Source organism: Physeter macrocephalus, chromosome 15, assembly GCF_002837175.3.
Source record: "Physeter macrocephalus isolate SW-GA chromosome 15, ASM283717v5, whole genome shotgun sequence".
NCBI lineage: Eukaryota > Metazoa > Chordata > Mammalia > Artiodactyla > Physeteridae > Physeter > Physeter macrocephalus.
The window spans coordinates 9922063-9947636 of NC_041228.1; the positions used below are offsets into that span (position 1 = coordinate 9922063).

Here is a 25574-nt window from a genome sequence, read left to right on the forward strand (position 1 = left end):
AAGCAAAGCAAAACACAAACCCAGTCTGTAACAACCCCCTCTAAAAAGAAAAAAAGAAATACAAGCCCTGGGATTCTACTAGGTAGCCTTCTGGAAATGTTTTCAGCATCCATTGCCATGCTTGACAGTCTTTAGAAGCGTTCAGGAGCCATTATCATTTTATAATATCCACAATTTATTAAGCTTTCCTTTGGAGCCTAGTACTGTGCGAAGTTCTTCACAGATTTCTCATTCTTAAGACAGCTTTGCAAGAGTTTCTGCACTTCATAGGAGAGAATAGATGCACAGAGAAGATCAGTAAATGCTCCGGTTACACAGCTGGTTTATGGTAGAGCTAAGTTTCAACCCAGATCTGTTCAACTCCTCGGTGTCACACCACTGCCTTAGGCTTTATAGCTTGTTAAAAAAAAGTAGACTTGGAATGAGAATTTGTAAATTTGTAGTTAAAAAAATATATGTACACACACACACACACACACACACACACACACACACACACACACACTACATACATTTTCTGCATTGAAGACCAGAATATGAATTGAATAACGCAAATATTCTTCATCAGATATTCAATTTCTGCTCGTGCCCTTTCCCCTAGAAAGGTTATGGTAGGAAGGGAGAGGGACTTGAGCCACACCCAGCACGAATTGTTACCCAGGGTGAGTTAATTTCTATGGATAAAGAAATTTAGACACACACACATACACACACACACACACACACACACACACACACTACATACATTTTCTGCATTGAAGACCAGAATATGAATTGAATAACGCAAATATTCTTCATCAGATATTCAATTTCTGCTCGTGCCCTTTCCCCTAGAAAGGTTATGGTAGGAAGGGAGAGGGACTTGAGCCACACCCAGCACGAATTGTTACCCAGGGTGAGTTAATTTCTGTTTTTTTCTGAACCAGCCATGGGTGCTCCCCGAGGGCCTGACCCTGTTTGACTCTCTTGTAGGATAAACTGCTGTGTCAGTCCGTCTCCTACTCCTCATTCCCTGGCTTTTCGTTCCCTGGGAAGTTCCCCTTTGCCTTGCAGCCACCCATTCTTCTCACGGCTGTGTGGGATGCTTGGAAAACAGGGACTCATTTGGGGTCATTCCCTCCTCCAGCCACTCAGCTGAGCCTGTCCTTTGCGTGGAGACACTGGTTTTGAGCCTGTCGTGTTACTGTTTTGAGGACAGGACATGGTCTTACTGATCTGTTAACCTCCAAAGCCTGGGAGCCAGTGAGATGAACCCTATTTGATTGAACAAATGAACACATCCACACAGTGAGGGGCCTTGAAGAATTTAGGCAAAGGTGACCCTGGCTCTGTGTGGAACATTGAGGTTAAGGAGAGTGTGGGAGAAGTGTTGTCTGTAGCATTGACCAGACAATGGGGAGGAGGTTTAAGACTTGTAAGAGGTCAAGGCACAAGATGTAATCTTGGCAGTTCGGAGGCGGAAGGAGCCTTAGAGATCACGGAGATCAGCCACTGCATTTTCCAGACCGTTGAGGTTTCTCATCAGCCCTAAGTGTGCAGCCACTGCCCACTTCAGGACACAGAACCAGACACATCCCTTTAAATTAGTGCTTTTATTGATTTCAGCACTTACTGATCATGGCATTGTGTTTTAAGTAATTGATTTTGTTTTGTGTTTGAGCCCTGAGGTGGTTTTGGCAGGAAGGAAAAACAACTCTAAAAATTCTAGAAACTAATCAAATAGCACACTGCCTTCAGGTGGGCGAGAACTGCCCCAGGCTGGACCTTGTGACAGCCCTGCTCCCCATCTCTGCCCTGCCTTTCCCCCACTTACCACGTTGCCCCGTGGCCCCTTTTGCTCTATTCGAGATGACTTGTACCTTCGCTGACTCTTACAACTTGCTCTCCACCAGGACCTAAATTATCTGTCCCCGTCTTTTCCACAGCACGGTCCTTTAACAGCTGAGAAGTTTCCCAGCATCTTAAATTTGTGGAGCACTTTACAGTTTACAAAGAATTTCGCTGTCTTTTTTCTCACTTTGAGAGGTATTGATAAAGCAGCGATAGCTCAGAAAAATTAACTTGCTTGAAATCTCAGAGGGTGAGTGTTGATTCCTGGTGAGCTGACTCTTGTCCCGTGGCTTTTTCTACAGCAAAGACCATCTTTTTCCGTTAAAAGTCTCCCTGAGGAAGAGTCGCTCGCTATTGGTTCAGCTTGTCTCGCCTTCCTTGGACTTGAGGACTCATTTCCCGCTCTCTCCTCGGGCGTTCCTGACTGCTGCACGGCCCGGCGGGGGGGCTGAGGTGCCCAGTGGTGCTCGGGTGCCCCCTCCCCCCACCCCAGGGAGTTTAATCGTCAGGCCGTCCCCCCCAGTTCGGGCTCAAGCACTTAGCAGAGCCCAGCGACAGCTGGCCTGGGCTGGGGAGTGGGGGGGCTGCCAGGGAGGCCTGTGGCGTGTCGGAGCCACGAGCTGGCCAGAGCGGCCATAGGAGGCCGGCGCTGGCGTGGCAGGGAAGTGGCGACTGCTGTCCTCGGTTTGCAGCTGGGGTAACCCAGCCTCAGAGCTGTCGCGCGGTCGGGAGGTGACGGTACCGGGGCCGCTGCCGCCCAGCACGTACATCGTCCACCACACCCCCTTGCCGGCTTCTAATAGCAGGAATGAGGAAGTTCCACAAAACTGTGCGTGGCCAGCCAGAGTCCACGCGGACAGTGCAGAAAGCTGGCCGGGCGGCTGTGGGCACTCCAGCCGCGGGGGGTGACGTCCTTGGAGGAGCGCCCCCTCTGTTTACCTGGCACGCGTCTTCAGTTGCTGCTGCCGGCTACCGTGTGGAGCACTCCCTGTAGGCAGGTGCTTTCATCGTCGCCTTTAATGTTTTGAAGGCACTTGCTGTGTGTTAGGTGCCATCGACTGCATCCGCTCACCCCCCACAGCCACCATTTACGGTAGGTAGTGTTCCTTACCTCCTTTCTAACTGTGCTCTTCGGGGAAAGTTACTTAGCTTCTCTGTGCCTTAGGCCCCTGCTCCCAGCGTCACCGGAGTATTTACGCTGTCCTACTGTGTGCGGCTGTTGCGAGGGTGAGTGAGCGGCTGTGAGTGAAACATCACGAGCACTTAGGTCGTCTTATCCCCCAGGGCCTGTGTGTGGTGTAGGGTAAGCCACTCTGCCCCTCTGAGCCTGTTTCTTCATCTGTAAAATGTGCACAACGGGTATTGAAAGGATTTTGTGAGGCTGGAACGAGATAATGGCTCTCAGGCACCTTACGGTCTACATCAGTACGTGGTAAATACTCGATACAGATGGCAGCTGTAAACACCATTCCCATGGGGAACTGGTTGTCACTCTTATGTGTAGAGTAGATTCTAGGATCAAGGGGTCCTGTTAGCAGGGCTGGCCCCTGGCCACTCTCCGTTCAAACTTTAGCAAAGAGCATGTTTTGGTGAAAGGGAGAGATTTCAGGTTGGTGGAGGAGGAAAGTTCAAAGATTATTATAAAAACCAAAGGAAATGCAAGAAAACAGGTATGATGGAAGCTCCTTGAGAAGTCGTGGGTAAGGTTCTGCCAGCCTGTAGTACTTTAATTTTCGTGTGATGGAAGGAACCCGCCCCACCACCATTTCCATACCCACCCAGCTTTCATTACCTGAGAGGATATATCTGTCTTAGTTCAGGCTGCTAAAACAAAATAGACATAGTGCCTTATAAACAACAGAAATTTCTTTCTCACAGTTATGGGGAGGCTAGAAGTCTAAGATCGCTTGCCATCATGGTCGGGTTCTGGTGAGAACCCTCTTTGGGGTTGCAGACAGCTGTCTTTCCTCTGTGTGCTCATGTGGCGGACGGGGTGAGGGCTGTCTCTGGGTCTCTTTCATAAGGGCACTAATCCCACTCAGGAGGGCTCCACCTCCTAAAGGCTCCACCTCCTAATACTGTCTCACTGGGAGGTTAGGGTTTCATCATATGAATTTTGAGGGCATGTAAATATTCAGTCCATTGCAGTAACATTTTTTTTTTCTGTTAATTGTCATGGACATGGAAGGACTTGATTATTTGGGAAGGACCAGCGTGCTTAATTAGTATTCAGAATTTATAATTTTTAACAGGGGTTCTCTTTGGAGTGTATTCATTTTTATTACCCTGTGGAGACTTATTTCTGAAAAAGCAGTATGTTCTGTTGATTATCAGTGAGGAATCAGAGGCAAGTGGTTGGTGGTACAGGAGATGAACCCACTTGCTGTTAAACATGGGACTTATATCAAGATTGATATTCCTATAATCTATTTGAAGCATGCACCATTCATTTGGAGTTAAGATGATAGTTGTAATAAGTAGATGCTAAATCAAACTTTAAAAAGTCATTTAACTTGGAAAACATGTGAACATCTTTTAAAATATTTTGGAATCACTCCCTCCTTTTACCACCCTGGGCCATTATTTTCTTGCTTTGACTGGCCGAGCCTTCCCTTATTTGCCTTTACAGGTTCGGGAGTGAGGTTGTCTGAGTCTCACTGTTTAGCTGTTTCTCATTGCACCTATTGTAGAGGTTCTCAAAGTATGGTCTTGGGGACTCTGGGGTTCCCAAGACTCTTGCAGGGGCTCTTTGAGGTCAAAACTATTTTCGTGAAAATACCAGGGCACTAGTTGCCATATTCACTCTTACCCTCTCTTACGTGTCCAGAGTTGTTTTCCAGCGGCCGCATGATGTGCGATGGTCTCATCTTCTGACTGCTAGTTAAATGGGTGTTCTTGAGTTTGGAAAGTTTCTCAGTTTTAATTTCTCTTGCAGCCAATATCAATAGATATAACCCACTTTAAAATGGTAACAAACCTCTTTGGGATGTTCTGATTTTGTAAGAATGTAAAGAGGTCCTGAGAGCCACTGCTCAGTTGGGCAGAATCCTCCAGTGCGGGCCACCTCTTGGGTCACCGGCCAGCCAGCGGAGGAGCCTCAGAGGGCGGCGCGTGCCCCCGGTCTGAGGGGCCCACCCTGGGTGAAGAGCGTCAGGGTCTTTTCTTCCAGCCAGGGGACACCGGATGTGTCCTGTACAGACCGCCAAGCCTATTCCCTTTTCCTTTATGCCAGGGACCTTACATTTCTGTAAATGCAATGGTCTCACCTTGTCTCTTCTGAGGCGCGGCATCCTTTTTGTGATACAAGTAATTTCAGTGAACACATAAAGAATTCGAGAACAAAAGGACATGGGTGTAGCGGAGTTGGGTCCTTTCTGGCAGCTGTCTTGCAAGGGTGGTTTCCAGAATGGAAATAAATTAGGAATTGTGGAGTTAGTGCTTTTCTTCAGAAATTCAGCACCACATCCATGAGATGAAACATTGGGCATTGCAGTTTTTCTGGTGATTTTCATCACAGAACTTCAGAATTCTTGTGAAGAATTCTGTGTGACTCTCTCCTGGTCTGCGTGGTGGAATTTTAATGGCACCAACTGCTCTTTCAGAGCCTCTTCCCATTTTTCCTCCTTCCTGTCAGTGGTTTGCCGTGAGACCATCGCTCCACTCCCTTTTTCCTGGCCTGAAATTCTCCTTCCTCTGACAGGTGTTAGAGTCGTAGACCACAGAGGAGGGCAGCATTAAGTGTCAGCCTCCGTCTGATAAGAAGAAAAGATGCATCAGGATCTGTCTCTAAAAAGGTCCCAAGCCCATGTCCAAGGCAAACATCAAGGCACCCGGCACTCTCCATTTTTGTTACTGATTTACAGGCTCGTCTTTGTCTAGGCTAGAACTAGACTGAAAGTCTACATAGTGACTATGTCTTGCTGGTTTTTTGTTTGTACTGGGTACTCAGTGCCTATTTAAAGAGCGTGTGTGACCCACTAAATATTCATTGAATTACTGTATCAGTCATTCGTTGGCCTCTTTCTCCAAGTGGGAGTCAGCCTGAGATTTAGGTGGGCCTCCTCCGAGTGATGCATTCACTCAGTAGCAGGGGCCTCAGAGAAACAGACTGCTGCTAGCAGGACTGCACGTCTCCTCTCCCGCCCCAAGCAATTCTTCTCTGACCCCAGACTTGCATGCTTCGGTCAGCCAGACAAGGGCCGTGCAGGTGCTGAGCTCAGCTTTCTTGGAGAGGGCAGTCTAGTGCTGTATGTTGCTCATCTGACGTGCCCCATGGAGATCTCACCATCTTATGCTGAGGAATCATCACTACATTCCTCCCAGCCACATTTAGAGCTCCTCTCAGGGAGAATACTAGGGTATATCAAGTTACCTGACAAGTGCATTTTAGTGCTTCGTTTACATTTGTGCCCTGAGCACTTGTCTGGCTGGCATACCCTTGTTTGGGGTCAGTTCCAAGCGCTTAGAGCAGGGTGCCTGTAACACATGGCAGTGTGTGTTCTCCTTTCTGTTCACCTGAGTTCCTTACAGCAGGGACTCCCAGCGTGTCTGCCCCCCGCCCAGCACCAGTCACATGAACGACTGAATCGCAACACAGGTCTATAGAAGGAACGGGTGTGCATATATATGTTGCTTGAGAGCATGGGGTCACATCCAGGCTTTTCTTTTTTTTTTTTTTGGCGGTACGCCGGCCTCTCACTGCCGTGGCCTCTCCCGTTGCGGAGCACAGGCTCCGGACGCGCAGGCTCAGCGCCCATGGCTCACCGGCCCAGCCGCTCCGCGGCACGTGGGATCTTCCCGGACCGGGGCACGAACCCGTGTCCCCTGCATCGGCAGGCGGACTCTCAACCACTGCGGCACCAGGGAAGCCCCAGGCTTTTCTTATTAGCACATTAGTGCTAGGAAGTTGATCTGATTAGCTGAGTGACACCTGGGGGGACCTCGACCCTGAAGAGAAGAGATAGGACATAAGGAGGTCTGTATTGTTTCTCATTTCTGGATGCTTCAGGAGGGAGCAGGTCCTGGAGCCTCTGCACAAGGGGCTTGGGCTATAGTAGCTTGAAGGAGAAGAAGGATATTTTTGCATTTCTGTAGTTCTTCCCCATTCATGGGGGGTCGGCTGGGGTCTCTTTCTCTCTCTATCTCCCTCCTTTCTTTTCTGGTCCTGGTTGCATTGTGTGTAGTTGTCATTGTTGAGCGATGACCTGTGCAGGCAGATAGCTTTAGTGTGAGTGGTAGAGTTGGAACTTAACTCCCTTCTCTTGACCCTCAACTTGGTTCTCCCTCCATTACCCCTGGACTGAAAGGCGGGAGGGAGAGCAGACAGCCATGGCGCCCCCTGACCTCCCAGTGCAAGGGATGCCTGTTGGAGAGGGGCAATGCTTTGACCCATGAACCAGTTCCCTGGAGCTGGTCTTGTAACTTATGTTTGCTGCTGTATCTTTAGTTGCTGGTGGCTTCTATGTGGGTGATTTTTCCAGAAGAATATAACTGTTTTTGTTTGCTTTTAAGAGCCAGTGATTTCTTATGAGAAACATTGTGGTCTTTTCCTGTTCTGGTGCCAAATCGTGGACTTCGATAAACAGACAAGCTGTGTATTTTGTGTTTGCGTTGGCTGTTAAAAAAAAAAGAAAATCATCTTTGATAATGTTTTTCAAGCCACCCAGTGGGCTTTTTTCAAGCCCCTTACAGTAAGAGGGAGGTTCCCCATAATAGCCCATTTATTGCATTATTCATTTTGGTTGAGTGCTATTTAATTATTGATGTTTCATTGAAGGCTGGTTTGGCCAACATAAGTAAGCAGCCTGACTGGGGAGAGATCCTTTTGTCCCTGTTGCTGGGCCAGAATTATCAGTGCTCTGAAACGTGCGAGCTCAGCGGCCGGCTCTGAGTCACTTGTCAGCTCGGGTTTTGCTGAAGTCCTCCAGCTGTTTGCTTATGGTGAGACGGGAGACGTTTGCCTCTAACTGGAACTGTTTGATGGAGAAATAGTTCCTCTCAAATGTTCTTGGGTGATTTCATTTGGGTTTTAATACTGTTCCAGCTGTTCTCCTGGGTCTGATGTCTGGTTTGGGTGCAGAGTAAATTTGCCCTTTCTGTCTCTCTAGCATTTTTTACTGAGGATGCAAATAGATAGTTTTTTTTTGTTTGTTTGTTTGGTAACTAATCGAAATGAGGACTGTCCAAAAGTGCTGTTTCCCCTTGGTTGCCTTTTCCACGTTCCTCCCAAATCTGCAAAAGAGTTTGCAGCTTTCCTGCATCCTCTGTCGCATCACATGATGAGTGTGGACACCACTCACCTCGTCTCCCTCTGTTATTTGGTACAGAGGACGCATTCCTTTAGTTTATTGCCTCGTCTTTATACAGCTTGCTTTGAATGTGTTTCCTAGACTTAGACCAGTGTTTCTCGAACTTTGATGGGCATACAGATTACCTGGGGAGCTTGTTAAAGTGCTGATTCTGATTTAGTTGGTGTTGGGGAAAGCCCAATAGTCTGCATTTCTAACGAGCTCGCAAGTGTTGCTGCCGTTGGTGGTCCAGAGGCCACCTACACTGTGAGTAGGAAGGACGAAAACCATTGATCAGCGTCACGCACACTTGTGCACACGTGTGAAAACTCGCATACACGGAAGCACGCCCACACGCGCACACACCTTTGTTTAATTAACCTTGCCTCCTTGGCCACTACTGTGATTAAGTGTGAGGCAAGAATCATTTCCTTGGATTGACTGATTGATCGTTCATTCTTTCGGTAAACATTTATCTTGGGTCATACGAGTGGGAGGCCTGATGGTTTTGAAAGGGCTGTTGTCGAGGCTTCTTTTTGCAGTGTTTTAATCCCAGGTGCCCGTCCCTGGTGGGCAGTGATCCGACAACGTTTGGAGTCAAGTAGCGTACAAGGCATTGTAGCTTGCCTGCATCCTGGGCCTCCATTCCAGTATCTCATGTGGAAATCTTGTATCCTAGCGATCAGACTTCAGCATCATTAAGGTGCCTGCAGTTTGCATATTTTTTAAGATCCTGAAAATTTATTGCAAATCATTGGACTGACTCAGCCGTGTTGTAAAAGAAGTAATGGTTTCCATAACAGTTTTACCAATCTCTTGTTTGGCTTACGCTCGCGGAGCGCTCACTTCTGATGTGCTCACAGGGCTTTCCCAGGAGCTGCATTTCCCGGATGACCTCTGATGTCTCTCTGTGACCGAAGAGCCCCAGGAGCCACCGGTAGGGTGGGGACACAGTGTCAGCGGCAGGGCTGCTGTAGCCTTTATCACCATGAGAGGCAAAGTCAGGCCCAGAATCTGACCCCCAACTCTTTCCATCTCTTTTTCCACTTAGGTGGCTGTAGACTCTCCAGACACTGTTGATTCCTGGCTTTGGATTACAGTCTTTCCATATCCCAGTATACACGAATCGGGTGATTCTGGTTCACTCTGCCAGTTCAGAGCAGAAGTGAGAGTGACCAGCCAGGGTTTGGATATGATGGACGCGGGTCTGGATACTGGCTGTGTCACTTACTGTTTGTCAGTTTACTGTACCTCTCTCTGCCTCAGTTTCTTCGAGCCTTAGTTTCTCCATCTGTTAAATAGCACTCACACACTGACCTTGCTGAGTGATAGTGGGGATGAAATGAATTAATCTATTTAAATGCCTGGTGGAAGGGCTGCTCCATGATAGGTGTCCAATTAATGGTCATTCTGGTGGTGAAAATGATCAGGGCCATCAAATGAAAAGGAGGGGGATCCAGCCTGAGATGATGCCCACAGTAGAGAGGAAGGAATGGGCAGGAAGCGTACTGTAGTTTCCCTGAAGGGAGGGGAGAATAAATCAGCCTTCTCTGGGCTTCTCGTGTCAGCGACAGGGCCGTGCGATCAGAGCATTTGGGGAATGAGAATGAACACAGGTGAAGGGAAGGAGAGAAGCTTAACGCGCTGAGAGGCCTGAGGTGTGACGATCTGGTATATATTTGTATCAGCTAAAGGGAAGGTTTATTTATGATAAAGGTACTTTGTTAATGGGGTGACTGTTCTTCATCCCACTGCTATTTTATATTAGTAAATGGAGAGCTGTTGCTGTGTGAGAGGATGCCCAGTTTTTCCAGAGTCTGAAAAGGGATCTGTGTTGATGTTGTAGTATAAAAAGTGCTCTGTGATAGCGTACAGGGCTGCCAGAAGAGTGAAAGGAAAAGGAAGCTGCCACACACACAACACAGAAAAAGGTCTTTCATTCATTTTGTGTTTTCTTTCCTCCGAGTTGTTAAATAAAAGTTTATTTTGGTCACGTTCTACAACTAGAAGTAATTTTTAAGCCATCAGAGTGGTTTTGAGGCACTGTGGAATGATATCAAGGTAACTGTCTTTGCGTTATGGCATGAAGTTCTGTTCAAATTTGGTTACGCATCTTCTAGTTTAAAAGTGAGAAACAGACCATATATATGTTGTTTCCCGAAGTCTAGCTGGGTTTGAGTGGAGAGAGCAGGTAGAGCTCTTGGGAGGCTGAGGCTTATAGAAGACTTCAGTAGTAAATGAATGGAGAGCTGCGGTTTTGTGATAGCATTTCATCACGTGCTTTTCTTTTTCCGTTACCCAAGAAGCGTGCTTGATACACCCGATTTTTGTTACCTTGAAATGCAGGTGGAACTCCATATATGTGGGCCTCAGTAGCTCTGCTTGGTTTATGGGACAATGTTCACTCTCCTTTGGCCGCCAGACCTAGAGCCTTGTGCCCCTCTGCCCTCCTCTCCTGCTGCCTGAAGGCGCGGGAGCAACTGGAAAGCGTCCTGCTGTTTCGAGTCTCCTGGCCTCCTCCCCCACTTTCTTCCCCCTGGACCAGATGAGCACCTACTCATCTTTCTGGACTGAGCTCAGATGTCACCACTGGAAAAGACCTTTCCCAGCTGTTGTTCCCTGTCTTTGTGTACACCTGGCCCAGCACCTGTGGGGCTTCTTGGGACTTTGCTGGTGGTGGTGGATGCCTTCTGTAGTCTCAGCTTCTGCGGGACAGCACCATGCTCGCCGCGTAACGGGTCCTCCAGAAATAGTGCTGAATGAATAAATACATCTAATAGTCTGTGATGGAGCTTCATTTTATCAATATGATCCGTGAAAATATTAAACTTTTGATATTGTGACCATTGGATATAAACCTTTCTGCTTCAGGATGGGAAATGCCCTGTCATAACTTTTTTATTATTATTTTTATTATAACCGTGCCTGTTTATTGTAGAAATAGAGGAGAAAATAAAAGTCGCCTCTAATTCCATCACCTGAAGATGATCAAAGTTAGTATTTTGGGTTATAATTCTTTGGAAAATGACCTTTTAAGTAATCCAACTGGTTTGGATGGGGGAGAGCATTTAGGAAGTGAGAGGTAGAAAGATAGTCTACAGCAGATGTATCATCGTAATTTCCCCTTGAGGTTTGAGAGCATGACTGGTTTGGCCTCCAAACAAACGTTCATCGTGAAAGGTTGAACGGTTTCATGCTAGAATCTTTGTGAATGTTGTTATTTCTAGTTCTTTCTGTAATGTGAAGACATTTTCCTTAGACCACTCGTCACTTTATTTTCCCATTTTAAAAGACATTTCTGGACTTCCCTGGTGGCGCAGTGGTTGAGAGTCCGCCTGCCGATGCAGGGGACACGGGTTTGTGCCCCAGTCCGGGAGGATCCCGCATGCCGCGGAGCGGCTGGGCCCGTGGGCTGTGGCCGCTGAGCCTGCGCGTCCGGAGCCTGTGCTCCACAACGGGAGAGGCCACAGCAGTGAGAGGCCCGCGTACCGCAAAAAAAAAAAAAAAAAAAAAAAAAAAGACATTTCTCTCTAGCCACTATAGATTCGTTAGGTTTTTTTATATAAAAAACATTTTCTAAAGTATTTTTTATAAAAATGAAATGAAAATTGTGCCTTCATGTAATGGACAGCCATTGGCATGTTATGGGCTTCTCCTTCCTGGTGGGGAAATGAATAAAGATCACCCTTTGACTTGAAAGGAGTGATAAGGGAGAAGTAGAATGTAAATTAGGGTGAGATTTACTAGAGAGGGTGCCTTTTTATTCTAAGCTATTTAGGAGAAAGAAAAACATCTTTTTAATATGAAAAAGAAAAGTCCTTTTGCATTCTGGAATACTCGCAAAAGCATTGCTATTGATGTTAAATTCCATTTGGGTTTGGAATTATAAAATTTTTAAAGTGTTGAAGTAAAATTAGTTCTTGGTATTAATTTTTATTTGATACGAACAACGATAACATAAGCTAAGCTGCAGTTATATAATCACAGAAACTAGTATAAAAGTGGTTAATTAACTTGAAATGGGATTGAATATTCAAAAGTACAGATGGGGTGGATGGGTTTCTGGGCCAAATGAGGTTTCCTTACTCAGCAGGGCATGAGGGAGCTAGAGTGTTTCCATTGGACCCACTGCCAGTGGTGATGGGCGTGGAGACCTGGGACGGCCCAAGCGTTCAGTTCCTTCAGTGACAGCACTGTACAAATGAAGAGCAGATGCAAGAAGTTTCTCCAGAAGCTCTGACAAATCAGATCGTTCAGTCAGAGTTGAACGAAAAATTCCAGGTAATGGTCCTGAAATAATATGACCCAATGAAAGATAGGACCCCGAACCAAATAAACAGAGAAGCCTCAAAGAGAGGCTTTTGCTCTTGGATTTGAAATAGTAGCCATAGCAGTATTTTCTGTTCTGTGTGTTCTGTTCTCTGTGTCATCCGTATAATGTAAGTTATTCCATCACATTGTCTCTGGACATAGTGGTTCTGAGTGAGCAATCCTAGACCTTTTGGGGCCAAAGAAATATTCAGGGACCCACCCTGTGCTTCTCTGGCTTTGGACCTCCATCTTTCTACTTGTCAGCTTTTGTGGATTCTTTTTTTTTTTTAAATTGAAGTCTAGTTGATTTACAATATCATGTTAGTTTCAGGTGTACAGTACAGTGGTTCAGTTTTTTTAAAAATAATATTCTTTCTTCTTCTTTTTTTTTTAAACCCCACATTTGTTTATTTATTTATTTTTGGCTGTGTTGGGTCTTCGTCTCTGTGCGAGGGCTTTCTCTAGTTGCGGCGAGCAGGGGCCACTCTTCATCACGGTGCGCGGGCCTCTCACTGTCGCGGCCTCTCGTTGCGGGGCACAGGCTCCAGACGTGCAGGCTCAGCAGTTGTGGCTCACGGGCCTAGTTGCTCTGTGGCATGCGGGATCTTCCCAGACCAGGGCTTGAACCCGTGTCCCTTGCATTAGCAGGCAGATTCTCAACCACTGCGTCACCAGGGAAGCCCGTGATTCAGTTTCATATGTACACCCCTCGTCTCTTCCTTAACCAAAGCATCCCTCCCCTCTTCCTTAACATTGGAACACACCACACTTAAATGTAAGATTAGCTGCCAATGGAATGTGTGTCTGCTAGGTTCTAGGTGCTTTATATATTCTGTGTCTCCTTTACATAAATCTGCTGGGGAGTAGTTTTACCTTCATTGTGCACCTCGGGAAAGTTAGCATTGGAAAGGCTTGCCTAGCTCAGGTCTCAGCTAAAAAAATGACGGACTCAGGTTTTGAGCCCAGATTTTTCTGATGCCAAAGCCCATTTTTGGCACACTGTACCAGGCTGCTGCTGAGAAAAAAGTGAGAGTAGAAGTGAAATGAGTTTTGCACCTTCAGAAGTACCCCCATAAGGGACAATGAATTGGATTCAACATATTCTTCATGGCCCTTTGAATAATTTTCAATTTGAGGCAGTTTAATAGGCTCAAGAAGGATTGTATGTAAAGGTAGGCTGAATTCTCAGATGACAAGAAATAAACCACGGATTTATTTGATAGAATCCTGTACTCTCTCCCACCCCCTATACAGACATAAATGCGCAGTTAATATGGGAAAGGAAACAGTGATCCATCATAAAGCTTACTACCCACAGGACAAATTCCCTTTGGCAATGTAAATCTTAAGTGTTCAGGAAGGCCTCACATCAGACTAAGTTCAGTTTAATTTGATTCTGGCATTGTTTGAGCACCTGCTGTGTGCCCGTTTGGTGGTGGATGCTGAGGGGGGAGTAACAGAATGAATTAGACGTGATTTCTGCCCAAAAGGTGTTCACAGGTGAATGGGGACTCGGGAGAGGGTACGGAGGTAACTATAACGTGGCAGGGATTGTGAGCAGTGCCATGAAGGTGGTCCACATCGCTCTGGGGGTGCAAGCGAAGCCACAACCGGGTCCAGCTGGGGAGATCTTAGACCGTCCTTTCTGACCTAGACCATGAAGGACAGATGAGTGGAGCATTCCGGGCAGAGGACACCCTTTGAGCAAAGGGCCAGGGTGGGACGGTACAGGGTGGAATGGAGACTGACTTCCATGTCAGTAGAAGGGGGCAGCATCCCCATGGCAATGGTATCGGCTTTATTTCATGCCTATTCAGTTTGATTTGATGAAGCAATCAATCTCTCTCTCTGTCTTTCTCTGTTAAATGCCTTTTATGTTTTATGTTTTGTTGAGGGTGTGTGTGGAAGAGATTCATTTCCAGCTGGGTCCAGCTGCAATGAAAATGTCCTGTTTGACAAATTGAGGAATTAGATTACAACCCTCTCTCCTTGAAAGCTAGGGCAATAACTGTAACATCAAACATCCCTCACTGTGGAGGCAGGACAGGAGGGAGGTGTTGATTTAGGGCTGCTGGGTGTGTTGACTTTAAAATTATTTGAAAAAATAGGGCTGTGTTGCCCCAGTTGATTAATAAATGTGGCTCCTTGCTGAGCCCTGGGGGTTTTCTCCGAGGAGAACTTAGGATGGCGCTATCAAGGGCTGCCCCAGCAGAGAAGTGCAGGATATCGTAGGTGGGCAAACATTTTTTATTGAAAGAATTAGTGCATTTTTATGCCTTTCTGTTTCGTTTCTATTTTAGAGCTCTTTTTTCTTAAAATCTAAAGGACACTCAACTTTAAAATTTTGAAAACACCTGGAGTTTTTGGTACTCAATTAATATGAGCCAGTAACGCACTTGCACAGGACATCTGGAGTTAGGAGACCAGTGTCACCGGTGGAGCTTTGAGCGGGTCGCACAGCCACCCACCCAGGCCCCTTTCTACACCTGTCAGATGATGGACTGAGACCAGCTGACCTCCGGGGGCCTCTCACACAGTAGCCCCTAGGAAGTGGAATGCAGAAATCCCGGGGCCCAGATCCTAGCTCCGCACCTGGCCGTGTGGCCGTTGTGCAAGGAGGCGAGTCGAAGCTGGGGAGCTCGATGCCATCCCACAAGGGAGGCTCCCAGCTATGTCTGCGCTGCAGCCGGGTGCCACATTTGAGAGGAGTGGCCGAGCCCAGCACAGGGACAGAGCTGGAAGTCATTTTGTAGAAGCGACTCAGGGAACGATTGTTGTGTGGCCCAGAGAAGGGGCGGTGACGGCGGGAGTGGGGTCAGTGCCAGCCTTTGGGCAGTTGGAGAGCTCACCCACCCTCGGTACTGAGTTCAGGGTGAGGAAGAGCACCACCATCAGGTCTGAATTGAAACGAGGGCCCTCAGAGCAGCAGGCCCTCAGGGGACGGTTTAAGCAGATGCCATGTTCCAGCAATCAGAAGTCTGGTCAAGGAACCTGTTGTCCTGAATTTCCAGCTAGTCCAGACGCTTTCTCTCTTCCAACTGTTAACAGTCTATACTGAACCATAGCTCATTAATTGGGTTTTTACATCTTTTTGCCTTAACACTGCCCATCTCCCTCTTGGAAATAATTTGGTGCGATGTTGTGTGGTCAAGGTGGTGTTGGTGCCCGGGGCCTACAACAGATGGCGGATGCCTAGAACCTCTTACTTTTATTCGGCAAAGTTATATATATTTCTTTTCCTCCCTTAGTCCAAAATTAATACAGGTTTTTATAACAAGAATAATATGAAGGTTAAGTCACCTGTGCTTTCACTACTCTGAACTGTCAGCCACCGTATAATCATGATTGAGAGCATCTAGGCTTCGGTCTGATGGTCCCGGTTTTGAATCCCAGCTGTACCACCACGTACCAACCGTGTGGACTTGGTCAGAGTCTTTTTGTGTCCATGTGTCGTGACCGTTTCCTCATCTATCTCAGTACCAAGTTCGCACAGCCGTTGTGAGAGTAGATGAGAAATGCATGGAAAATACCACGGTGGCTGGAGCATGGTTTAAATGCTCGGTAATGGTAGAAGAATTAGTAGAAGGTAATAAACCTGTGAATGTGTGTGTGTTGTTTTTTAAATTTTTTACGAAGCTGGGATCCTATTAAATAATCTGTTTTAAAACCTGCCATTTCCCCTTAACATTATAATGAGCATTTCTCTATGTCATTAGTCTCCCAAACCATCATTTTTAACAACAGCTTCACTGAGATAGAACTCACATACCGTTCTGCTTCCACTGAAAGTGTTCGATTCAGTGGTTTTTAGCATATTCACAGAGTTGTACAGACAGTTTTAGAACACCTTTGTCACCTCCACAAAAGCCCTGGACCCATTAGCTATCAGTCGCTCCCCGTTTTCCTCCAGACCCCCCAGTCCCTCAACCCGTCAACTTTCTGTCTTTATGGATTTGCTTATTCTGGACATTTCCAAGCTACTTAACGGCTGCACAGTTTTCTGTTACATACTTAGCAACCGTCCCGCCGCTGTTGGACATTTAAGTTGTTTTCATTATCACGGGCGACACTCACATTGGGCCTCTTTAACCGTCTCAGTAGAGTCACGTGGGGGTCATATAATTAAGAGGTCACGTGACGTCTTCAGCTGTGTGGGCTACATGCCTGTGCTGTGAGGTGCCCCTGGAGCCGCTGAGGAAGACCCCAGCCCGAGCCCTGCTCCCACACCTCTCAGAGGTCCCCGGGGCTGTTCAGGGGACAGCAGCAGCGGCCTGCAAGGGACAGAGGGAACGAGCGACTTATCTGAGCAAAGCCGTTGGAAGACAGACCAAGCGCGGGGCCATAGTCGTCACCAACTCTTCAAATAGTGCCACAGCCTCAAGCCCAAGGACAGATCTTGGTGGAACCAGCGTGCAGGGAGATTGTGTATTACATCTGCGCAGAGAGAGCTACTCGGTGCTGGCTTCCGGGAGCACCCACCCACTTCTTCCCAGTGAGTTGTGCTGCCGCGGTGCAGAGACTGACGGCGGCGGGGCAACAGCCACGGTTCGCCTGACGAGCTGCGTCTGAAAGGCGAAGTTCAGGTGACTTGGGAAGGAAAGAGATCTTGAAGAAGTAGGCCACTGTGAATCTCTGAATCTCTCCTGTGGGATCATTTCCAAGTCCCAGGGCTCGATAACGTGCTGTGGAGAGATGCATTAAGTTCATGCTTTGCGTTTAACTGTCGGGATCATCATGGGAGAATCTGTTGCTGTACATTTGCCGTCTGGCTGTCTGAACGCGTTCAAGTTTAGAACATTTATATTCGTTTAGTGTTTCCTGTACCCTTTGCTGACCCCCAGATGAGCACCGTTAATTCAGCTTGCTGAGGGCAAGTAGGCTGATCCAGCCTCTTGCAGGGGAGATGGAAGTGGTTTCAACAGGAGCTCAGCAGTGTTGCACTGACCATCGTTCAGACACGTCAGTCTGTTCGTGCTGTGCCTCAAGCCTGTGTTAATTTGGGGTGGAAAATCGCTCCAGGTGTTTCAGCGTCCTTCTACTTAAATCGGGAATCCTGGTGCAGTGTTGGCTGTTTGATAAAATAAAAGAATGGAAGTAGAGAAGTGTGGCCCTTGCAGGCAGCTGAATTCTCAGGTTTTGCAGGCAGGCCCTGAGTCCTGCCGTCATGATAGCAGGCCTGTAAAAGCAAGCTCCTTGCACATTCCATCATGCATTGGCGTGCTGGGGCTTCGCTTGTTCCTCAGTCCCCAGCAGGAAAGGATGTGCCCTGGGAGGTAGGCAGGGAGCCACGGCATCAGTGTCACATGCCACCTCCTCCTCGAGCCTTCTGATAGCCCACAGCACTCCACCTCACAGACGTGGCGGGTGGTGACGGGAACACCCTGCGGAGTCAGAAAGCCCTGGGCCCCTGAGCCAGCTCTGCCGAGGCACCTTACTTAGATTCTGTTTCCTCATTTGTGAATTGGGGTCAACGATGGTACTTTACTTAGAGGGTTGTTGTGAGGTTGGAATGAGAAAATTCCACGCAAGGTTTGTTAATAAGTTTTTGGCATACTTAGTGCCCCATAACAGCCGTAGTTACTGTTACTAATTGTATGATTTGGAGTCACTTAAACGTCTCTGAACCTCAGTTGTGTCACCTGCAATAGGGGGGTGAAAATATTGATCTCAACAGCAGTTTTGTAAGGAGTGGGTGAGACAGTGCTGGAAAAGCATTGGTGTAGCCCCTAACTTGTCCTGGGCACTTGGTATATCAGGATGTGGTCGTTAGTGTAGTTTATAACACTTCGATTTGCTTTATGTTCTGTAGTTATTTATGTATTGCCCCTGCCGCCTCCCACGAAACTGTAAGCAGAGGCTGTGCTTTCATCTTTGCCCCAGAAATGCTCAACACAATAGCTAATCAACAAATGGTCATTCAAACAAGGCATGTTTGGGCTCACGGAGCACGTAGATTAAGTAAGAACAGGTGTCTCTCACTGTGCTCCTAGGGAGAGCACAGTGTGATAAATGGCACCTGTGTCTTTCTCTGAACGAGGTGCCGTGGCATGCTTACCCGGATCCACACAGGGGGACCATCGTGGGCTTCCCTGGTGGTGCAGTGGTTAAGAATCCACCAGCCATTGCAAGGGTACACGTTGAGCCCTGGTTCGAGCCCCGGTCCAGGAAGATCCCACATGCTGCAGAGCAGCTAAGCCCACGTGCCACAACTACTGAGCCTGTGCTCTAGAGCCCATGAGCCACAACTACGGAGCCCACATGCCACAGTTACTGAAGCCTGCGCGCCTAGAGCCCGTGCTCCCAACAAGAGAAGCCACCGCAATGAGAAGCCCGCACACCGCAACGAAGAGTAGCCCCTGCTCGCCTCAACGAGAGAAAGCTCGCGTGCAGCAATGAAGGCCCAAGGCAGCCAAAAATAAATAAACAAATTTATTTATTTATTTATTTTTAAAAAATGAAAGAGAAGGGGACCATTGTGCCGCGCCGGCCTTTTCTCGTTGTGCACTGTTTGAAGTTGGCCTCAGCACTAGAAACCTGTATTCCCTGAGCCAGCGTTTAGACATCCTGTTTGCCTTCAGATACTTTGAAAGAAAAGAGTTCTCTCGTATGTCAAACTCCTCCCAGTTAAAAAGAAACCACTAGTTGTGGCCCCGAGAAAGCGCTAGCCGTAAGCTCATCTGAGTTTTTGGAAAAGGAAGGGTTGAAAGCCCACGCGTTAATCACTACGCTGCTGGTCTCCCACCCTCCCCCCCCCGCCCCCGCTCCCGGTGTGTCAGGGGAATTCTGGTCCCTAGCGTGCTGAGAATGTCCAGGTTAGGAAAAGACACCCTGCTCTCGGAAGGGCCTGAGAGCAGGGCTGCCAGTGACGGCAGCTGAGGCTCAGGCTCTCGGAGGTTTCCGGTCTCAGCTGTTAACCTGTGTTTTGTAGGTTTTGGTCCCCTTTGCTTGGCTTTCGCAGAGCTCAGGGTCACGGAGCCCGCTGTTGGGAGGCCTCTCCTGTTTCTGGCTTAGATGCCCGCCTTCCGCTGCTACCAGCTAAGGAAGGAAGTAGCCACTAGTCAAGGGCTTTTTGTTTTTTTCAAAAGGGTACTTTAAAAACAGCGGTTAAAATGTGGGCCGTGCGAATGTTTGTTACGTGAGTCTTAAGCATCTGGGTAAAACAGATGAAGTTGTAAGTTCCACTGAAATTTCATAGCCCTATTCAGTTATCCATAAAATCAGAAGCTTGTATTTTAAATGCTTTTATGAATTATGGTTTCTAAATTGATGTTGCGTTAAATAGGATGTAATTAACTCTCCTTGAACACCTCTGAGTGGCCTGGCGCACGTGCAGTCAGCTCCTGATTGTCTGACGCCCGCGCCCCATCCAGGCGGTTCCCCAGGTCAGTTCATCTCACTGTGCCTCCATTTCCTCTTCCGCAGAACGAAGGGGTCAGACTTGGATGATCTTTAAAGCCTTTTAACTTTTTTAGCTTTTTAAAAAGTCACTTTTCTGCAGATGGAGCCAGCTCTCCGGTTGGGGGTGGGATTCATCCTTTCAATCCCTGCCTGTATCCAAGACAGCCCGAAGCGCTCTCAGCCATTCTCCCCAACTCACTGTTCGGTGATCTCTGATGCTTACCTTCTCCTTCCATTCTGGAAAAAGAGAAGCCATCCTGATATTTCTGGAAGCACAAAAGAAGTTAACAGACAGCCCGAGGTGAAGTGGGGCTGAGTAGATCACTGCAGGATTGGGAGGGCCCAGCCCAAACCGGCCAGATTTTCCTGATGAAGAGCTCCCGGCCCTTTACAGAAAGTTGGATTCTGCTGATTTGGTGATTGACCCCGAGGGCTTTGTTAGTTGGCGTCTAACAGAGCTGGCAGGGCAGGAGGAGGATGGCCTCTGGAGGAATAGGGGCGCTGTGAGGAGATCAGGGACAGCTCTGGGAGCCCTGGGCAAGAAGGGAGAAACTCTCCTGCATCCACTCCTGTGTGTTTCTGGCTCTTTATCCAGGTAAGTAGGTTTCGTGCCTGGAACTTTGTTAGGCTGTGGGATTTAAAGGTGAGAGCGTGCCCTCAAGGGCCTCACAGGCTAGAGGGGAGATACCTACCGTTTATCACATGTCTGCTGAGGGCCCAGCATTGTGCTGGGTGCTTTATGTACGTATGTCCACATGATTCTAATACAGTGATGAGCAGTTCACAAGCGGTGTCTGCAAAGGGCTATATGGGCACATCGAGGAGGAGGGAAGCGTTCTGGCTGGAGATGGGGAGTAAAGGGTCATGGATAGAGGGAAGGAGGAGGAGTCGAGCACGGCTTTTTAAATGAGGCAGGAATCTCAGCTCTGTCTCAGATGGCGTTGGAACGTGTTCACTTTCTTATCCAGCGGCACAGGGACTAGCAAGTAGGAATCTATGCCTCGAGGAGACATGTAGTCTGCAAGAGTGAGGACAATGGAGTACTGCTTTTCCCCATGTCTTTTAGGTTGATTATAGCTTTTTTAAAGGTTTATTTCTTGTGTTCTGGAAAGTGGAACAAGAAAAGTATGTTCCTCTTGCTTCTCTAGACAATATTTAAAAACACCAAGAGTTTCCACCCTTCTTTCTCAACCCACATCCTTGACTTGTGTCTAAAGGGTAATAGTCACACTCCTGTTTGCTTCAGCCTTGGGAGACCTGCCCTCCAAGCACATGAGCCAGAAGAACATCCTCGGTCTTACCAGACCCTCACGAAGGGTAGTTGGCTCCTGGTGTTCCAGGAGACATCGGCTCTCTTCCATCTCTGTGCAGTAGTCGTCTTTAGTGACTTGGGGTGCTCTCTTCTTTGCAGCAGATGCGTTGGTATTTCCTTTGCGTTGCCCATTCTCGTCTGAGTCTTTCTTTTCCAGTTGGATTCCACAAATGCCCACGGTATCACAGAGTCTGGGTGGAACTGGTCCTATGGATGTGCCCTGACACATGTGCTGTGTTCGCCTTGAAACTTTCTCAGTCTCCCTGGCTTGGAAATGATCTTTCTCCACTTCTCTACGACCCAGCTCTTTGTATCTCTCTTTTTGCCTTATCACATCTTGCCCTTCGTTAGTTATTTATATGTGTCTCCGGTCTCTCCTCCCAGGTTGTAAATCCACCTTGGCAAGGACTGTGTGTTCTGTACATTCTTCAGAGGCCCTAACATAAGGGTTTGCCATAATAAGCAGTTGATAAGTATCTATTTATTTATTTATTTTGCTTTTGTTTTTTTTTTTTGTTTGTTTGTTTGTTTTTTGGTAAGTATTTATTGAACTGACTCCAGATAGCATTATTTATTTTGAGCTGAGTCCTCATCAAGCACAAAAGGAATTGTTTTTAGAAAGGTCAGTATTTACTTTCTGCTATCCAGTCCCTTGCCCGCCCCCAGTCTATATTAGTTATTTAAGACAGGTATCCCCTCTGCAGCCTGAAGAATGTGGCAGACTAAAGATTAGAATACTAGGTTAAAATGAGGCAGTTTGGGATAAGATTCGCTCTGGTACTCCCGTGAGAGGCAGCAGACGCCTGGCTTCAGCAGACTGTAGTAACTCCATAATCTTTTGCGTCTAAGACAAAGAAGGAATCCCGGTTAGTTACAGCATTTTCATTTTCGTACCACAGATGGCATAAAATTCATCTGTAGAGAGACTTCTTCTTGGTGCTAAACTTGAGTAGGGATTTTTCTCTCTTCAGTCCTTATGTGATTTGTCACTGCATGTACCGTCCTAGTGAGTCTTCCCTTGTAAGTTGTTTCATTGAATTTCTGTGGTTTTTGTTCTGTTTCACTTGCTGCTTCTCTTGTCTTCTCCACGCCTTGTGTTTCTCAACACGAAACTGTAGAGGTGAAGAACTGTGTCAGCAGTAGCACCCTCAGGACAATTTGTGACTTAACTCTTCCCAGCTCAGGGGGCTCTACTGCACGTTTTCAAAGCATTTGAAATATTTGATAAAAAAATCAAATCAGTTAGCTTCAGATGTAGCTGCTATTTTTTGACCATCTATTATGAACGAGGCACTTGCACATACATTATTCCATCTTATCACAGAAAACTATAACAGGAAGAAAATCTTGTGATTACTAAGAACCTTGCATCTCACACTAGGGAATGCGTTCTCTGGGAGTTTATGTGGTGGCCTGGGATGAGATAGCAGATGTTACAGGACACCATGGTGTAGCTTCTGGGAGCATCAGTTTTACTCAAAGACTGGGTCGGGGGGTGGGGGGGAAGTGCTTGAACTCAGGCCATTTAAATGAGCGACAGTCATTTTGTATTTAAACCATCATGTTTAAATTAGAAGCGTATGGGGCTTCCCTGGTGGCGCAGTGGTTGAGAGTCCGCCTGCCGATGCAGGGGACGCGGGTTCGTGCCCCGGTCCGGGAAGATCCCACGTGCCGCGGAGCGACTGGGCCCGTGAGCCGTGGCCGCTGAGCCTGCGCGTCTGGAGCCCGTGCTCCGCAACGGGAGAGGCCACAACAGTGAGAGGCCCGCGTACCGCAAAAAAAAAAAAAAAAAAAAAAAAAAAAAAATTAGAAGCGTATGGAAATACGGAGGAGGTACAGAGGAGAATGCAAAATATACATGAGTCTTGGTGATAAAACAGAGACTTTATTAGGATTATGCACGTAGAGTAAGTGCTTTAGGATGTGCCCTCTGACTGCTCCGAGGTATTTTGTGGAAGAGCTGGAGAGAGACCCCCATGTACGAGGTTCATCTCTCTTTTTCTTGTAGATGTGGAAATAGGAGTCCCAGAGTTTCCATGCTTATTGGCCAAGGTGGGACTTGAACTTCCGATTCATTCATTGTCCTTCTCTCACGTTGCCTACTTTTTGCCCTTCAGAAGCTTTGGTGCTGGACCATGTCTCTGTGTGAAAGCCCAGATGGTCAGATGGAACTAAACTTGAAGGTCAGTCATACTCGCAGAGACCATGTAGTACCATCGTACAATGGGGCTGTAGAGTGGGCTGCCGGTGCCAGGGCTACCTCTTTGCTGTCACCTGTCTCTGCGGTGCCTGAGTTTTCACTACCTTCCACTATAAGATCCATGCATTTTTGCGGGAAATTGACTACCCTTTGGAAGGTTTAATTAGCTGCTCTTTTGGACAAGACGGCTTTGTATGCCAGACACGAAACTGATGCCTTGGAGTCACAGAATTTCAAAATTGAAAGGGTCGTTGAGTCTTCTAGGCCAGCGTCCTTGTGTTCTTTGTGTAAGAGATGGGACGAAAAGGTTTCCTCAAATTTCTGGTTTTCTCTCTTTGGAGTTAGGTGGCTAACCTGTTCGTTGTTTACCTATTTTATTGTTCTGATGCCTTTAACTGAAGATGGAGTGTAATGCTGTCTCTGAAGAAGTAAACTAGGGCAATGGTATTGATGTCTGCTGACCTGATTGGTGTCATTGGGTAGATAATTTTACTCTTTTCCATAGATAAATTCCGCCTTCAGAGTGGCCTACTGGAAACCATGAGCTGTGGATTTTCTCCACTGTTTTATCATCCGACCCTGAAAGGAAAGATACCTGTCCCTGGTAGCGTGGAAAGCTAGAACTAAGTCGGTTATCATTTTCTTTTTAACTCTTCCTGCCTCATACAGCCATGGTCTTCTCAATGTCTAAAACTAGGTGTCAGGTCTTATTTCTCTATTTCTTATGATTGCAGATCCTAGAAGCATGTGACATATGCTCACTGATAATGTATTTTGGTAGTAAAATCACAGTGCTTGATAAGCGTGGTAAGTTTGGTTTCTGCATTAAAATATGTTGCCTTTTCTGATTACAAAAGTAATGTCTCATAAAAATATAGAAAATACAGAAATACAGAAAGAAAATTGCATGCCACGATTTTGAGAATTCTGATAGTATTAACTGGACAGGAATGTGTTAACGTTTACTTTTCTATGCATTATATGGTAATAGTTGAGATCGTTACAGCACATATAAATAATCACTGTATGGGTAGTCGTTGTGCTGTGTTGTATATGCAGCCTTTTATTCTACTCTTTTTACTTATAAGGTTTTTTCCTCATGTCATTAACAAATCTTACCTTCCATCTTAGTGGCTACGTAATATTCCATGATTTGGATGTATCTGCCTTATTATTCCCATTCCTGTTACTGGTGTCGGTTTTTCAACTCTTTTACTGTTACACTGCACACACAGCTCTGCTCACCTTTCCGATGACTCCTCTGGGAAGGGATCTCAGTTTGCTGGGTTTAGGGCTTTTTTGACACACAGCCAAACGCTTCCCAGACATTTTACATCAACTGATGCTCCTACCAGTGGGGTACACGTGTCTCCTACCTCCACGGGCAAGGTAGGCTGTGACCCCCCCATTCTTAGGTGCTCTGTCCTGGCCTCCTCAGGGTTCCCACACAGAGGGTGGCACACTGCTCACGAAGGGCCTGGGGGCAAAGCGTCATCACCCTCAGAACTGGCTTCTCCCTCCCCATATACTTGTTAGCCTCAGTCAGTAATAGCGTAATCTGTCCCGGAGTGCCAGGGATTTTTCTCAACATACTTTCCTTCCTTTCTTTTTTTTTTTTTTCTTTTTTTAAGGACAGAAATGGCTCTCTTAAAATTAGCAGCATCTGGGGGCTGCTTCTGGCTGCATGATCTGAACGGCAGTGACTTAAATGAGGGTGCCGCTGTCTTTCTGGCTGCACGAGCTTCCTTGGCGTCGTCTTCACCAAGGTGCTGGGCTTCTGTGCAGTTTCTTCTCCAAGTAACCACACTAAGTTGTTACAGAGGAAGTGAAATTGTAAAACCACTTCAGAAGACTGACAGCCATGCTATGCTGACTGTAGGAGTGACTGCTCTTAAGTCCTAATAAATGGGATTCATTTTTAAAAATAATTTCCATGCAGACACAGCAGAAGCCTCAGGTTTTTATTCTCCCTTCAGGTTTTAGAGTAGCTTGGTTTACCCCCTTCCCAGTTCCTCTGGAGCCAGCCTGTGTTGCCGTGGAGAGGCCAGTGACTCCAATGTCCCACTGCTCTGACCTGCTCATCCTTTTTTCTGTTAACCTTTCTCCCTCCAGTTGGTTTGACTCAGTGTCTTATTTCCAAGATGGAGAAGAAAGGGTTTTTTCCGAGTGTTTGGTCCTTATTTGAAGTTCGACAAAAATAGGCTGAACCTCAGCTCTGTCACATACCAGTTTTTTG

General features: G+C 47.0%; 1 protein-coding gene across 5 annotated transcripts in view; it reads left to right on the plus strand.

Annotated features, from left to right (window-relative positions):
* Nucleotides 1-24886, plus strand: part of LOC114487924 (arf-GAP with SH3 domain, ANK repeat and PH domain-containing protein 1-like) — a 124867-nt gene extending 99981 nt beyond the window's left edge. Inside the window, exons 4-5 of one of the 5 annotated variants that reach the window (XR_008619512.1) lie at nucleotides 2133-2923; nucleotides 10464-11624. Coding sequence is in view for 3 of the 5 variants with exons in the window: in XM_028500753.2 (XP_028356554.1) it covers nucleotides 23256-23501 (246 nt within the window). In the remaining 2 variants the exon portion in view is untranslated. Of the gene's footprint in view, nucleotides 1-2132; nucleotides 2924-2995; nucleotides 3058-10463; nucleotides 11625-18465; nucleotides 19039-23255 lie in introns of those variants that run through there. The other 4 variants (XM_055091254.1, XR_008619511.1, XM_028500753.2 and 1 more) reach the window with 4 other exon arrangements.
* The last annotated feature ends 688 nt before the right edge of the window (nucleotides 24887-25574 follow it).